Below are 15,463 nucleotides of genomic sequence, written 5' to 3' on the forward strand. Positions count from 1 at the left end.
CGCCCCGGGATCCCGGAGTGCAGCCGCCCGGGGTCGCGTCGGGCCCGGGCGCGTGACCTTGGCTGGCCCGCCGCACTGCGCCGGGATGGCCGAGGCCTGCTGCGTGCCGCGTAGTTTGAGACCGAAGGAAATGAGGCCGGGGAGGGGACCCTCCACCGTGGGCAGGGCAGCAGGGACCCCTGGCCGCCCCCACTCTCCCCGTTGCCCCGCACTGGACAAGGCTTCAAGCCGCCGTGGTGCGGGGAGGCAGGGCCGGAGGGGCCAGCGCCTCGGCCCCCAGTCCGTCCCTGGAAGGTGAATAAACACAGAATGTTCCAGAAATCGGCCTTGTTCCTGCGGGAGCCTGCACCTGTGGCTTCCCTCAGAGGGGTGCAAACCAGAACCCCAGAGCCCAAACCCGCACTCCCAGAGCTGCGGGAGGAATCCCCAGTGGGGGCTTCCCCATCCCCAATTGCCGCCTTATCTTTGGCTTTATTTGCTCACCTCTTCAACCAGTATTCCCCATCTTACGGCTTGCCAGGGCGTGAGAGGACCTTTTTTTTAAAGGTAAAATGTCCTGGCTTAAGATGGAAGGTTCTAGAACATAGGGGGTCTTGGACAACAACCCACCCCAGCCTACCAGAAGTGGAGCCAGGGAGGCCCGGCTAGACCCAGAAGTGAGGGGGCCTGTGATGGCCGCTGGCTGGTGTCTCTCAGAACAGGGGATTCCCACCCTCCATCATGGACCCAGGTCCACGTTGTTTTTTTACAGCATTTATTTAAACTCATTTTTATTTACTCGAAAGGCAGAGAGGCAGACAGAGGTAGCTCCCATCTGCCGGCTCACTCCCCGAATGCCCACAACAGCCAGGAAAAGCCAGGAGCGGGGAACTCCACCCAGGTCTCCCGCGTAGGAGGCAGGGCCCAAGTACTTGAGCTGTTGCCTCCCGGGGTGTGCGATAGCGGGAAGTGGAGCAGGGGCACCCAGCATGGGATAGGGTGTCCCGAGCAGCATCTCAGCCAGCGGGCACGGCCCTGTGCTTGCTCTTCTGACCATGGCCCTCCTCCTGGGCGGGGCCCTACAGGACGTCCCTGGGGGAGGAAGGAGGACTGTGGACCGGGAGTGTCCCGTGGCTCCCCAGCGTCCCGCTCACTGCACTGGCTGACTCCTTCCCCGGGAGACTGCACCAGCGTCCCCAGAGCAGTCCCCCACTTAGCGAGACCTGCGCTGCACGAGCCCCTGGCTCCTAGCCACCTGCCCTGCTCCGAAGGCTGAGGCAGGCGGCTGTTTGGCCAGAGTCGTATGTCAGCTTGGGGACCGGCACCCAGGACCCTGGCTCTGAGCCTGACAGCTTCAGAAGCCCCCAGGGGGCCGAGGGCCTGTGTCCCTGCAGCAGATGGGTGGCTCTGGGGAGTCACTGTAGGAGCTGGGCTGAGCCAGGCTTCCCAGAGACCGGTAAGCCGGACAGCATGGGGTCCCTAGCAGCCTGGTGCGGGGATTCGGCTTTTCTCTGAGTGTTTCTTTTCCATGGAGAAGCTGTGGGGTTGCTATGTGCTGGTCCACCCCATACCTCTTCCCAGGGGGCCCCCCAGCCCTCTCGCATGCCCCACCCGGTGCTGTGGGGACTGCTCACCAGACCAGCACACAGGAGCCAGGACCTGCCTCTGGGCACAGTGGCCAAGCCGGTTACTGCCAGTCCTCTGTGGTTCATAAGGGGAGGCAGCCATGCAGGCGGCTACGGACAGAGGGAGACAGGAACCCTGGGCCCATGTGGACCTGGAGAGGTAAGGGGGCCTGGAAGGGCCCAATGACACTCCCAGCCAAGCCCTGAGGGACCAAACCACGGATGTGGGCCAGACTCGAGGCGGTGGAGGGGGCTAGGGCAGGGGCCTGGCACGTGGCGGCTCTGCTTCCACCTGCTCACTGCCAGCTGCACAGACCCTCCTGGCCTCCACCCACACGGCCTCCACCCAAGCTTCCCTGCCTCCCCTGAGGTCAAGCGCCCCGGACTGCATCCAGCTCCAAAGGCCATTTGCTCTGGGCTCCCTTGGCCAAGCTGTCCGGGCCACGCCACCCACGAGTCATGGTTGGTCCCTGCCATACCACGGCTCCACAAATTCTTGTCCCAGCCGTACTCCTTGTGCCCTGAGTGGGGGCCACTGCTCCCACTCAGTGGTGCCCACGGTGGCCCCTGAGCCCCCTAAAGGCCGGCTGGCTCTTGCAGCCACTGGGACATGGGAGGCAGCACAGATGGCTTGCAGCTCCCTGCAGGGGGACCTCCTGGGTTGGAAGCCCCTCCCGGCACCGTGTCATCTGTGCAGGCTGGGCTGAGCCTCAGTTTCCCTCTCTGTCCAGGGGAAGATTATGTTCCTGACCATCTGGTCCAGTTGCGATGAGTGAGACTGGCGAGGGGACAGTTTGTACATACAAAACAATTCCACCAAAAATGTTGTTATTTGAAAGGCAGACAGAGACAGGCAGAGGGAGGCCTCCTGCCTGCTGGTTTGTTCCCCAAATGCCTGCAATTTCAGGGCAAGATCAAAGCTAGGAGTGAGGGCCAGCGCAGCGGCGCAGTAGGTTAATCCTCCACCTGCAGTGCTGGCATCCCATATGGGTGCCGGTTGGAGTCCTGGCTGCTCCGCTTCTGATCCAGCTCCTTGCTAATGCACCTGGGAAAGCACTGGAGGATGGCTCAAGTGCTTGGGCCCCTGCACCCGTGTGGAAGACCCAGATGAAGCTCTTGGCCATTGCAGCTATTTGGGGAGTGAACCAGCAGATGGAAGACTGACACATTCTCTCTCTCTCTCTCTCTCTCCCTCCTTCTCTCTCCCCCCCCTCCCCCCGCAACTCTGCCTTTCAAATCAATACAGATCTTTTAAAAAAGGTTAGGAGGTTAGAAGCCAAGAACTCCCTCTGGGTCTCCCACCTGCTGCCTCCCAGGGTGTGCACTGGCAGGAAGCTGGTATTGGAAGTAGAGCTGGGACTCAAACCCAGGCATTCTGGAGATGCAGGTGTCCTGAGTAATATTTTTTTTTTTAAGATTTATTTTTGAAAGGCAAAGTTACAGGGAGGGAGAGGCAGAGAGAGAGAGAGAGAGAGCGAGCTCTTTCATCTGCTGGTTCACTCCCCAAATGCCCCAACAGCCAGGGCTGGGCCAGGCTGAAACCAGGAGCCAGGAGCAGGAGCTTCTTCCAGGTCTCCCACGTGGGTGCAGGGGCCCAAGGACTTGGGCCATCGTCCACTACTTTCCCAGGTCATGGCAGAGAGCTGGATCGGAAGTGGAGCAGCCGGGACCAGAACCGGTGCCTATACAGGTTGCCGGCAACTCAGGCGGCAGCTCTTACTCATGACGCCGCAGTGCCGGCCCTTGAACCCTCATTGCTAATAGCACTCTCCAGCAGGAGGAACCAGAGCCGTCCTCAGAGAAATGACTGCTTCTAGGGTTTGGGGAGAACAAAGATGAGCCTGGAGCATCCGGCGGTGCCAGGACACACCACAGAGGTGCCCCCAAAAGGTGCTCCAAAAATCCAAGGACGGTGACACGTCACAGGGACCGCGGAGCCTACCAGACAGCGCTCCCAACAGCCAGAGCTGGAACAGTGGAAGCAACAAATGGAATAATATTGTGCTGGATTAAACCCAAGTCCTGAAATAAATGCCCACGAGCGCACCTGCTGTCGGCGGTTGAATAACAACCCCGGGAGGAGCAGATCTCTCCCACAGCAGAATTCCAGACGCCCTCTGCAGCGCCTCACTCCCCCGTGGCCCTCCCCGCGAGGGCTGCGCTCAGCAGTTTGCTTCCAGAGGAGAGAGCGTGCAGAGAGGGGCGAAAGTCACTCCACAGGCGAGAAACCTGCAGACGCGACCTTGGCCAGGCAGCCCGGGCTCACGTGGCAGCGAGCAGTGGAGCGGACAGCACGTGACCCCGATGGGAGGAGACCGCAAGGGCAGTGCTGTGTTACCGTCTGAAAAACCCAGACCCCCAGCCGTGAGGGAAGCACCAGACAAACCCAGATGGAGGCGCCTCACCTGACCAGGACGCCTGGAGACGGCCAGATGCGGGTAAAGCAAGCCCTGGCAAAGTGTCACAGACGTAGGGGACAGAAGAGGACGTGGAATTGGGATGTCCTGGGTGGCGGGGACATGAATGGCAAAACTAGTGACATCTCAAGTCTGGAGCATAGTAAAAATCACATAGCCCATGTTACTAGTCCTAAGTTATCAACTTCTAGCAGTCCCAGGTTCCTGTGTATTTGTGAACATATTTCCATTGTAAGCACACATGGGAAAGAATGGGAGAGGGCCCATTCACAACAGGAACCCCACGGGGCCGGCGCTGTGGAGTAGCGGGTACAGCTGCTGCCTGCAGTGCCGGCGTCCTGTAGGGCCCCGGTTAGAGTCCCAGCTGCTCCACTTCTGATCCAGCTCTCTGCTAATGTGCCTGGGAAAGCAGTGGAAGATGGCCCAAGTACTTGGACCCCCGCACCCACGTGGGAGACCTGAAAGAAGCTCCTGGCTCCTGGATCCTCTTTTCAGCCTGGCCCAGCCCTGGCCAGTGGTTGCGGCCATTTGGGGAGTGAACCAGGGCATGAAAGACCTCTCTCTCTGCCTCTGCCTCTCTGTAACTCTGCCTTTCAAATAAGTAGCTCTTTTTTTTTTTTTTAAAGCCCCACTTGGAAAATATTTATGAATACATGTAAGAATAAATATGCATATAAGAACCAATTTTTTTAAAGATTTATTTGAAAGTCAGAGCTACACAGAGAGAAGGAGAGGCGGGGGGGCGGAGATTTTCCATCCGCTGGTTCACTCTCCAATTGGCCGCAATGGCCGGAGTTGCACCGATCCAAAGCCAGGAGCCAGGAACTAGGAGCTTCTTCTGGGTCTCCCACATGGGTGCAGGGGCCCAAGCACTTGGGCCATCTTCTTCTTTCCCGGGCCACAGCAGAGAGCTGGATCAGAAGAGGAGCAGCTGGGACTAGAACCGACGCTCACATGGGATGCTGGTGCTGGCGGTTCAGGCAGGAGCTTTACCCACTACACCACAGCGCCAGCCCCAAGAACTAATTTTTAAAATTTACTTTTTATTTTATTTGAAAAGCAGAAACACAGAGACTGACGAAGAGATTTTCCCATCCACTGGTGTTCTCCCAAAATGCCAGCAACAGCCAGGAACTCAATCTGGGTCTCCCACGTGGGTGGCAGAGATGCAAGAACTGGAACCATCACTGTTACCTCCCCGGGTGCACATTAGCAGGAAGCCGGAATTGGAAGCAGAGCCAGCACTGGAACCCAGGCACTCCGCATGCGACGTCGGTGTCCCAAGTGGCATCTTTTTTTTAAAAAAAGATTTATCTATTTATTTGAAAGTCAAAGTTACACAGAGAGAGAAGGAGAGGCAGAGAGAGAGAGAGAGGTCTTCCATCCTCTGATTCTCTCCCCAGATGGCTGCAACTGCCGGAGCTGGGCCGATCCGAAGCCAGGAACCAGGAGCTTCTTCCGGGTCTCCCACGCAGGTGCAGGGGCCCAAGCACTTGGGCCATCTTCTACTGCTTTTCCAGGCCACAGCAGAGAGCTGGATCGGAAGTAGAGCAGCTGGGTCTCGAACTGGCGCCCATATGGGATGCCGGTGCTTCAGGCCAGGGCGTTAACCCGCTGTGCCACAGCGCCGGCCCCCAAGTGACATCTTAACAACTGTGCCACAAATACACCCCTGATCGTGCATTGTGGTGCAGTGGGTTAAGCTGCCACCTGTGATGTCAGCATCCCATATTTGCAGCCGTTTGAGTCCTGGCTGTTCCACTTCCGATCCAGCTCCCTACTGACACGTCTCGAAAAGCAGTGGAAGTTGGCCCAAGGGCTTCGGCTCCTGCCACATATGTGGGAGACCCTGGAAGAAGGTCCTGACTCCTGGCTTCAGCATGAGCCAGCCCCATCTGCTGTGGCCATTTAGGGAGTGAAGCAGAGGATGTAAGCACTCTTTTTCTCTGTAATTCTTTCAAATAAATAAAATACATCTTAAAAACAATTTTTATTTTGAAAGGTAGAGAGATTTTTCCATCTACTGGCTCACTGCCCAAATACAACAACTGGAGCTGGGCTAGGCAGAAACCAGGAGTTTGGAACTCAAGCCAGCTCTCCAGGTGGGTGGCAGGGACCCGAGTACTGGAGTCGTCACTGCTGCCTCCCAGGGTGTGCATAGTGGGAAACTGTGTTGGAAGCAGAGCTGGGTCCTGAACACAGGGACTGTGAGGTGGGATGTGGGCGTCTCAAGTGGAGATGTAACTGCCACGCCAAGTGCCCTCATTTACGAACTTTATTTGAAAGGCACAGTGACAGGGAGAGGAGAGGAGGCGGGGTGGGGTGGGGGTAATTTTCCACCTGCTGGCTCACGCCCCAGATGCCTACAATAGCTGGGGCAGAAACTCCATCCAAGTCTCTCCTGTGGGTGGCAGGAAGCCCAGTACCTGGGACATCACCTGTCGCCTCCCTGAGGCATCAGCAGGAGGGTGGATGTCATGGGGAGGTGGAAGTCCCAGGCACTCAGATGTGGGCTGCGGGGGTCTCAAGGCAGCAGCTTAACTCGCTGTGCCACCACACTGGCTGCATGTAAGGAATTTACTTATGATATTACAGAGATGCAAAAGAAAAACTGAACTGATGGAAAGGTATTGATTCTTGGGGCTGGCACTGTGGCGTAGCGGGTAAAGCAGCGCCTGCAGTACCTACAGCGCCGGCATCCCATTTGGGCACCGGTTAAAATCCTGGCTGCTCCACTTCCGATCCAGCTCTCTGCTGTGGCCTGGGAAAGCAGTAGAAGATGGCCCAAGTCCTTGGGCCCCTGCACCCACATGGGAGACAAGGAAAAAGCTCCTGGCTCCTGGCTTCACATGGGCCCAGTTCTGGCCATTGCGGCTATTTGGGGAGTGAACCAGGGGATGGAAGACCTCTCTCTCTCTCTCCGTAACTCTACCTTTCAAATAAATAAACTTTTAAAAAAGAAAAGGCATTGATTCTTGTGTTTGTGTATAAAGACCCAATATTGTTATTTTTAATTTGCACGTAAAATGTATTTGAAAGGCAGAGAGAGAGAGAGAGAGAGAGAGAGAGCGCACTCCCCTCCACTGGCTTACTCCCCAAATGCCCACAACAGCCAGAGCTGAGCCCGGCCGGAGCCAGGAGCCGGGAGCTCGGTCCAGGTCTCCCACAGGAGATGGCAAAGGGCCCGAGCACCGGAGCCCTCACCTGCTACCTCCCAGGGCGCACATGAGCAGGAAGCTGGATCGGAATGGAGCCAGGACTGAACCCAGGCTCTCTGATACGACACCTGAAGGGGTGCATCAAATATCCACCCCCAATATTATTACTGACATAACTATAAGGATGTCAAGTCTCTGTAATGCATATAAACATGTGATCCAAATAAAAATGCCAATTTTTTAAGATGATCGAGGGCCAGGTCTTTGGCCTAGCAGGTCAGATGCCACCACAGACACCGGCATCCCATATCCAAATGCCTGGGTCTGAGTGCCAGCTCTGCTCCCGATGCTCCCTCTAATGCACACCCTGCTCGGGCCCCTGCCACCCACCTGGGAGACCTGGATGGAGCTCCCGGCTCCTGGCTTTGGCCTGGCCCAGCCCTGGTGTTGTGGGCATTTGGGGAGTGAACCAGTGGATGGGAGATCTCTTTCTTTGCCTTTCAAACAAATAAGTAAAAATTAAGAAGAAACATAAAGAGACAAATTAATTCTAAAGTTCAGATGGGACAAGAGGGGTCAGCGTTTTGGCATAGCTGGTTAAGCTGCCACCTGAAGCTCCAGCATCCCATATGGGCACCAGTTTGAGTCTTGGCTGCTCCACTTTTTTTTTTTTTTTTTTAAGGAGAAAGGACCAAGTAGGAGCACATTAGCCTCTTTTTTTTTTTTTTTAATATTTATTTATCTGAAAGGCATAGGTACAGAGAGGCCAAGGCAAAGAGAGAGAGAGGTAAGAGAGATTTTTTATTTGTTGGTTCACTCCCCAAATGCCACAACGGCTGGAGCTGCGCTTATCCGGAGCCAGGAGCCAGGAGCTTCTTTTGGGTCTCTCACACAGGTACAGGGGCCAAGGGATTTGGGCCATCTTCCACTGCTTTCTCAGGCCACAGCAGAGAGCTGGATTGGAGGTGAAATAGCCAGGACTCGAACTGGCGCCCATGTGGGATGCTGGCACTGCAGGTGGCAGCTTTACCCACTACGCCACAGCACTGGCCCCTGCTCCACTTCTGATCCAGCTCCCTGCTAAAGTGCCTGGGAAAGCAGCGGAAGATGGACCAAGTGATTGGGTCCCTGTTACTCACATGCGAGACCTGGAGCAAGCTCCTGGCCCCTGGCTTCGACCTGGCTCAGCCCTGACAGTTGTGGCCATTTGAAAGAGAACCAGAGGATGGAAGATCTGTCTCTGTCTCTCCTCTCCTTGTAACTCTGCCTTTCAAATAAACAAATACATCTAAAAAAAGGGGGGGGGGGCAGAGAGAGGGAGTAAGCCTTTTTTAGAGGCAGAAGGCACTGAACAGATTCTCGGGTACAGAAGAGACTCCGAAAGGCACCCAAATACATGTGGGAACTGTGTGTGTGACACAAGCGGCATTTCAGATCCGTGGAGAGATGAATTATTCAGTAGATGCTGCGGAGACAACTGGGGACCATCTGGGGAGAGGGGAGGCTGGATCCCAACCTCATCCCTAGCGAAAGGCCAGATGGAGCAGGACGGAAATGCCGACAGCAAGACCAGACGAGCGCCAGCGAGGAGGGAGGAGAAAGTCACACTTAAGAAATGTAAGGCAACAATTTCAGCATGGACGAGGGAGGCGGTAACAAAATGGGCAGAGATACCAAGGCAGGAAGCAAAGGAGCAGGGACCAGGCACCGAACCTGCAGAGACAGGCAGGCAGCGCACGGGCTCGGAAGTGGCTCCGGCACCTTTGGGGCACAGCAGGTGAAGCTGTTGCTTGGGATGCCACGTCCACGTTAGAGGGCCAGGGTTCCTATGCCGCCGCCTCTGCTTCCCACCCAGCCTCTTCGTAATGCACCCTGGGAGGCCGCGGAGCACGTCCCAATCCTCGGGCCTCTGCCACTCGCGTGGGAGATTCGGCTGGAGTTCCTGCCTTTGGTCTGACTGTTGTGGAGTGAACCAGCAAAACGAAGATCTTTGTCTCTCCCTCCCTCTCTGTGTCACTCTGCCTTTCAAATACATTTTTTTTACACAAGGATTTATTTATTTTTAAGAAGTGGGAGAGCAAGAGAGAGAGAGAGAGAGAAATCTTCCACTCACTGGGTCACTCCCCATATGCCCACAACAGCCAGGGCTGGGCCAGGCCAAAGCCAGGAGCCAGGAGCTCCGCCCAGGTCTCTCACCTGGGTGGCGGGGGCCCAAGCACGTGAGGCATTGCTGCTGTCCAGCAAGGAGCTGGACTGAAGTGGAGCCGGCAGTACTCAAACTGGCGCTCTTACATGGGATGCGTGTGGCAGGTGGCGGTGCCTCAACCCACAATGCCACAGCGCCAGGCCCCAAATAAATCTTTTAAAGAAAACACACTAAGATATAATTTCTCACCTGTGCGTCTCAATGTATGCTGGGTGCGTGAGCGCACGGGAAAGCCCTCGTCCCTGGCCGGGAGTGTAAGGCTGCGGCAGCAGCTGTCAAAATGACAAATGCCTGCCTCTGGCCCAGCAACTTCCAGCTGACATTTCTCTCCACGGAGAGCTCGTCACCACGGCTCTTCCTGCAGTGTCACCTGTACTGGTGATGCCTTGGGAATAATTCAGTGCACATCACTGGCAACTGGCCCACCATGGCTCTGCCATTCGAGGGAACACCACACAGCAGTTTCAGACAGGCACGATGGGGTGGGCGTTTGGCCTGGTGGTCCAGGTGCCCACGTCCTACATCCGATTGTAAACTTTCAAGTCCCAACCCTGCCCCATTTCAGACTCCAGTTTCCAATCTGGCTCTCTGCTGTGGCCTGAGAAAGCAGTGGAATGTGCCCCAAGTCCTTGGGCCCCTGCACCTGCGTGTCTGCTCAAGAGGCAGGGTTCCTACCACCCCCTGGGAGACCTGCATGGAGTTCTGGCTTCCACCTGGCCCAGCCCCAGCCACTGCAGACATCTGGGGGTGAATGAGTGCACAGGGAGTTCTGCCTGCCTGCCTCTCCAAAAAAAAAAAAAAATGTTTTAAAGACATGAGGTCATTTTCTGTGACGGATTAAAAATAATGGCAAGGGGCTGGCACTGTGGCATAGCAGGTAAAGCCACTGCCTACAGCATTGGCATCCAATATGGGCACCGGTTCGAGTCCTTGCTGCTCCACTTCTGATCTGGCTCTCTGCTATGGCCTGGGAAAGCAGTAGAAGATGGCCCAGGTCCTGGGACCCCCGCACCCATGTTGTTGACCCGGAAGAAACTCCTGGCTCCTGGCTTTGGATCAGCACAGCTCCGGCCGTTGCGGGCATTCGGGAAGCGAATCAAATGGAAGCTCTCTCTCTGCCTCTGCTTCTCTCTGCAACTCTTTCAAACAAATAAATCATTAAAAATAATGGGAAGACCTCTGAGATCTAAGTGCAGTGAGAACAGAGTGCATTCCATGCTACCATTTATGAATAAGGGGTCAGAATCCTGTTAGACACCAGTCTCTTTGGACAATGGCATCGGATTCCTTGGTGGGGGGCGGAGCATGAGGGAAAGGGGTAGATGTCATGCCCATCCTTCATTGCCTTTTGGACTTTGAACCCTGCAAATGCATTACTTTTCAAAGCAAGAACTACCACCAAAAAATGAGAACTGTTGAGCCGCTCTGCTCTCGGGCATGACACTCCAGCTGTCTGTGCCCAGGAGCAAGGATGTAGACTTCAGAGGTTCCCAGCTGGGGTGGGTGCCGTGCCACACCAGGTTAAGCCAATGCTTGGGACATCTGTGTCCCTGACTGGAGTGCCAGTTTTGAGTTCTTGCTCCTCCACTTTCTTTTTAAGATTTATTTATTTGAAAGTCAGAGTTACACAGAGAGAAGCAGAGGCAGAGAGAGAGAGAGAGAGAGAGAGAGAGAGAGAGAGAGGTCTTCCATCTGCTGGTTCACTCCTCAACTGGCCACAACGGCCAGAGCTGTGCTGGTCTGAAGCCAGGAGCTTCTTCCGGGTCTCCCATGCAGGTGCAGGGGCCCAAGGACTTGGCCATTTTCTACTGCTTTCCCAGGCCATAACAGAGAGCCAGATCAGAAGTGGAGCCACTGGGACTTGAACCGGCGCCCATATGGGATGCCAGTACTGCAGGTGGTGGCTTTACCCACTATGCCACAGCGCCGGCCCTGCTCCTCCACTTTTGAACCAGTTTCCTGTTAAGGTGCCTGGGAGGCAGAGGATGACAGCTTAGGTGTTTGAGTCCCTGCCACACGGGAGGTGGGGATGGAGTCCCTGCCTCCTGGCTCCAGCCTGTCCAACCTCAGCTCTTTCGAGCATTTGGGGGAGTGAACCAGCAGATGGAAGACCTCTTTCAAATAAATCTGGTGCCATATGGGTACTGGTTCATGTCCTGGCTGCTCCATTTCTGATTATCTCCCCGCTAATGCACCTGGGAAAGCAGCAGAAGATGGCCCAAGTGCTTGGGCCCCGCACCCATGTGGGAGCCCAGGATATAGCTCCAGGCCTCTGGCTTCTGCCTGGCCCTGGCCTGGCTGTTGCAGCCATTTGGGGAGTGAACCAGCAGAGAGCTCTCTGTCCCTCCCTCCAACTCTGCCTTTCCTAAAAATAAATCTAAAAAGTTTCTATTTTGGTGATAGTTTTTCAAATCTGTGCCTAAAAGGGGTTGTTAATTTTATTTAAAAAAATGCCTACTGTGAAAAAAAAAATCCACACAGGGATTGGGACCCACAGAAATCCACAGAAGGCCAAAGCAGCTGGAGCAACCACGCCTGAGCAGGGACCAGCTAACGGTGGCCCAGGGAAGGCAGAGGCGGGCCTGTCTGGATTGGCAGGAAGACAGCGCCAGCCATGCCAGCCAGGTGAGAGCAGCCACACGCTGGCGGGCCTAGGTATGCACCCAGTGGTTCACCAAGGACCTACAGGGATCCACTTATACACAGGCACAGAATATTCTTGGGAGGATCCCAAAATCGGGAGAGAAACTGAGGGAGGGAGGAGTGCGGACCTTGTCTTGTGCAACCGCGGTCCTGTCATTCCACAAATACAAATTAGTAGCAGGAGACTAACAAAAGTAGCATGCGGTCAGGCCACAGGCCTCGGCCGTCCTGCACACAGGCAACCCTCAGGCCTGGCGCTGGAGAAGCTTCCCAACAAAGCCAGGGCAGCTCCTGAGCTGACAGGGAGGGCCAGGGAGTGCCCCACGACAGGAAAGCTGGAGGCCCAGAGCTAACGGCCTGGGCCCCACAGGGAGGCCGTGTGCTCACTTCCCTGACCCTTGGACACGGCAAGATCTGGGTATGGTGACTACTTCCTCATTCCCCTCCCCCCTAAATACATTTATTTGAAAGGCAGAGTTACAGAGAAAGGAGAGAGGTTTTCCATCTGCTGGTCCACTCCCCAGATGGCCACAATGGCTGGGACTGACCCAGGCTGGAGCCAGGAGCCAGGAGCTTCTCCACGCAAGGTGCAGGGGCCTCAACAGTTGGGCCATCTTCCACAGCTCTCCCACACCCACAGCGGGGCTGCCTACCTTCCTGATCAGCTCCCCTTCCCTCAGAGTTATCCTGGGCACCCGGCTTGCCCGTATTTCCTCTTCTGGCCGCAGTGTGGAGGGCGGGGACAGGAAGAGCCAGGCCCCCAGTGACTGAGCTGGCAGCTGCTCCCTGGGTGTGCGGGTGAGGGCAGGCAGGTGGCACAGGAGGCCAGGGTGACAATGCTCACCCTGTCACTCACGTGCCCTGGCAGGGCAGGGACTCCAGCTGTGATCACAGGACCGTCTGAGAATGGATGTTCAGCTGAGTCAAGACCAGGGCCTTGGCGGGTTTGAGAGGCTGAGGTCCCCAGGGCGGCACAGCAACAGCCCAGGGTTAAAAGGTGGCGCAGGTCCCCCTGCACATGGCCTGGCAGGAGAGGCCAGTTGTCTTCTCCCAGCCGCCGGTGGAAGACAGCGGTGTCTCCGGTGAGAAGGGCCAGAGGCTGAGCACACACAACTCGGGGGAACAGCTGGGGCTGGAACAGGCTGAGGGGCATCAGGACCACCCACCCCCAACAGAAGCAGGCTGAAGCCCCCCGAGGCAGGAGGTGGCTGGACCAGCAGAGTGCTGCCAGGGCTCTGGCTGCTTTGCCCTGGGCCAGACCAGCACCAGGCTGGGGCCACCCCAGCTGATCTCAGTGGCTACTGGCCCAGGTCTCCTGCGGCTGCCCTCTGATCAGAGCATGTCCTGCCATTCCCGCGTGCCTCCCAGATGGCCAGGACTTGGGAAAACCGGAATGGGACCCTAGTCCTTCTGGCCAGCAGGAGGACCTGGTCAGTCCCGAGGCTGGCAGAGAGGGAAGCGCTGGCCCAGGGACAGTCGGAGGTAGGGTGGCGGCTGGCACAGCTCAAGCCCATGACCTTGGAGTCCCTACAGCCTATGACCCCTCCCAGAAGAGCCTGACACAGCGGCCAGGAACACACTTGATATGATCATTTTTATTCACTTTCTCCTTTTGAAAATAAGAGTAAACATATAATATATATTTTTTCTATGTAGATATATTAGACAGTTACTGCAGGGCCAAGAACCATTCCCACCCACTCAGAGGCAGCTTCCAACTGTGACGCTGGTGGAGGGGAAAAAAGTGTCCGTGGTTGTCAAAGGCTGAATGGCTCTTTATTATTGAACCACAGAAGGAGAACCGACGCTGCCACACACAGCGGAGGCGAAGAGGCGGGAAGGGGGCAGCGGCCATGAAGAGGACCCCAGGCCCCGACCGGGAGACACTGCCACCGGCTTGCCCCCACCCCGGTCCTCTCTGTTCCAGGTGTCCTGGGCCTGCTGAGGGGACACTAAGGGACATATGGTAGGCAGTGACCCGGGCAGGCTGGAGTGGGGCATCGGGGGCAGGGGGTCAGAAGCCTGGGATGGGGCTCTGGGGCCTCCTGCCTGGTCTTGACGGGTAGGGGCTGGGGTCTGACACGCCTGCCAGGCACCAGCAGGGAGGGCGTTGCGGGGAGGGGGGTGTACTGTGGGCCCCAGGCTCCCCGGCTCAGCTCTGCCTGTCAGCACCTCTGGCCCCCGGAACCCGACAGTGCGGCTCTCCTGGGACCCATGGGACCATCCCAACTCCCAGGAAAGGCCGGCAGGGCTCACTCCCACCAGGCGGCAGTGGAGGGGCCTCTCACATCGCCCCTGGGGAGACTGGACAGGGCTGTGGGCCAGGAGCCCAAGGACAGGACCCTGTGCTCACCCTTCGGCTCCAGCTCTGTGTCCTTTGGTCCCCGCCTCACCTGACCCCAAAGGTCAGCAGCCACACGAGGGGTGTCGGGCGCGCAGGAGTGCACTGACATTTCACCTCGGGGGGGGGGGGGGCACTACCCTGTTCCAAGGACCCTTGGTGAGCACTGCAGGCAAGGCCAGGGAGCCCCCTGGTGGCCGGGAGCTCCACCTGGCCCCTCCTTCAGGAGGAGGACGAGGAGGAGCTGCCACCCCCAGGGACTCCTCCGTGGAGCCGGGAGGAGGCTGGGCGGGCGCTGCCCGGGCCTCAGTTCTTGAGGATGGTCTCATAGGCCTGGTACACGTGCTGGGACACCTCTGGCGCTCGACACTTCAGGGACAGCTGCAGGGGAGAGAGGGCAGGGGGTGTGTGCTCACCGTCAGGCCTCTTCTCTGGGGGGACCGCGAGGCAGGCCGACTGTGGGCACCAGATGGCAGCGAGGGGGGTGCACACGAGGCCTGGTGGCGGCTGGGGCAGATGTGAGGTAAAGCAGAGGGGGCGGCCAGTGTTGCCAGCCAGGCAGGGACCAAATATACTTGCAGCCCACACACCTGCTGTCAGCCCTACTGGCAGGCGGCATGACTCACAGGCTGGAGATGCCAGGGAGTGCCTGGCCCCCCATAGCCCCTTCAGGTCTGGGGTCCTCAGGACAGAAGCCCGCCAGGAAATCCGAAGGGGCAGAGGGCCAGGAGCGAGCAGCTCCCTCCCAGGCAGACGGGGAGGGTCCTGGGGGCAGGTCCCAAAATTCCTGCACAGGAAGTAGGCTCCGCCTGAGGACCGAGTCCTAAGACTGCAGGCAAGAGGGAGAGGCCGCCTACTGCTTCCACTCAAAGTCACTGGCCTGAAGGCTGTGACTGGGGGTGGGGGTCCCCGTCTCCTGGGAAGGGAGGACTCTGGGAATGCGTGGAAGGAGGGGGTGACATGGCTGGACAGCGTGGGGGCAGAGGCGGCCTGTCCATGGGTCAGCCAGCTTGGGAGCAGCAGGGTGAGGAGAGGCCAAGAGACGGTGTGGACAGAAGAGCTGGGTGCACAGGGGCCAGGCCAGGACATGGGGC

General features: G+C 57.3%; 1 protein-coding gene across 1 annotated transcript in view; it reads right to left on the bottom strand.

The window, feature by feature from the left end:
• Positions 1-13,668: 13,668 nt before the first annotated feature.
• Positions 13,669-15,463, bottom strand: part of AP1B1 (adaptor related protein complex 1 subunit beta 1) — a 61,410-nt gene continuing 59,615 nt past the window's right edge. Inside the window, exon 21 of the mRNA XM_062182771.1 lies at positions 13,669-14,750. Coding sequence (XP_062038755.1) covers positions 14,676-14,750 — 75 coding nt within the window. The 3' untranslated portion in view covers positions 13,669-14,675. The remainder of the gene's footprint in view (positions 14,751-15,463) is intronic.

Source organism: Lepus europaeus, chromosome 23, assembly GCF_033115175.1.
Source record: "Lepus europaeus isolate LE1 chromosome 23, mLepTim1.pri, whole genome shotgun sequence".
Lineage (NCBI taxonomy): Eukaryota > Metazoa > Chordata > Mammalia > Lagomorpha > Leporidae > Lepus > Lepus europaeus.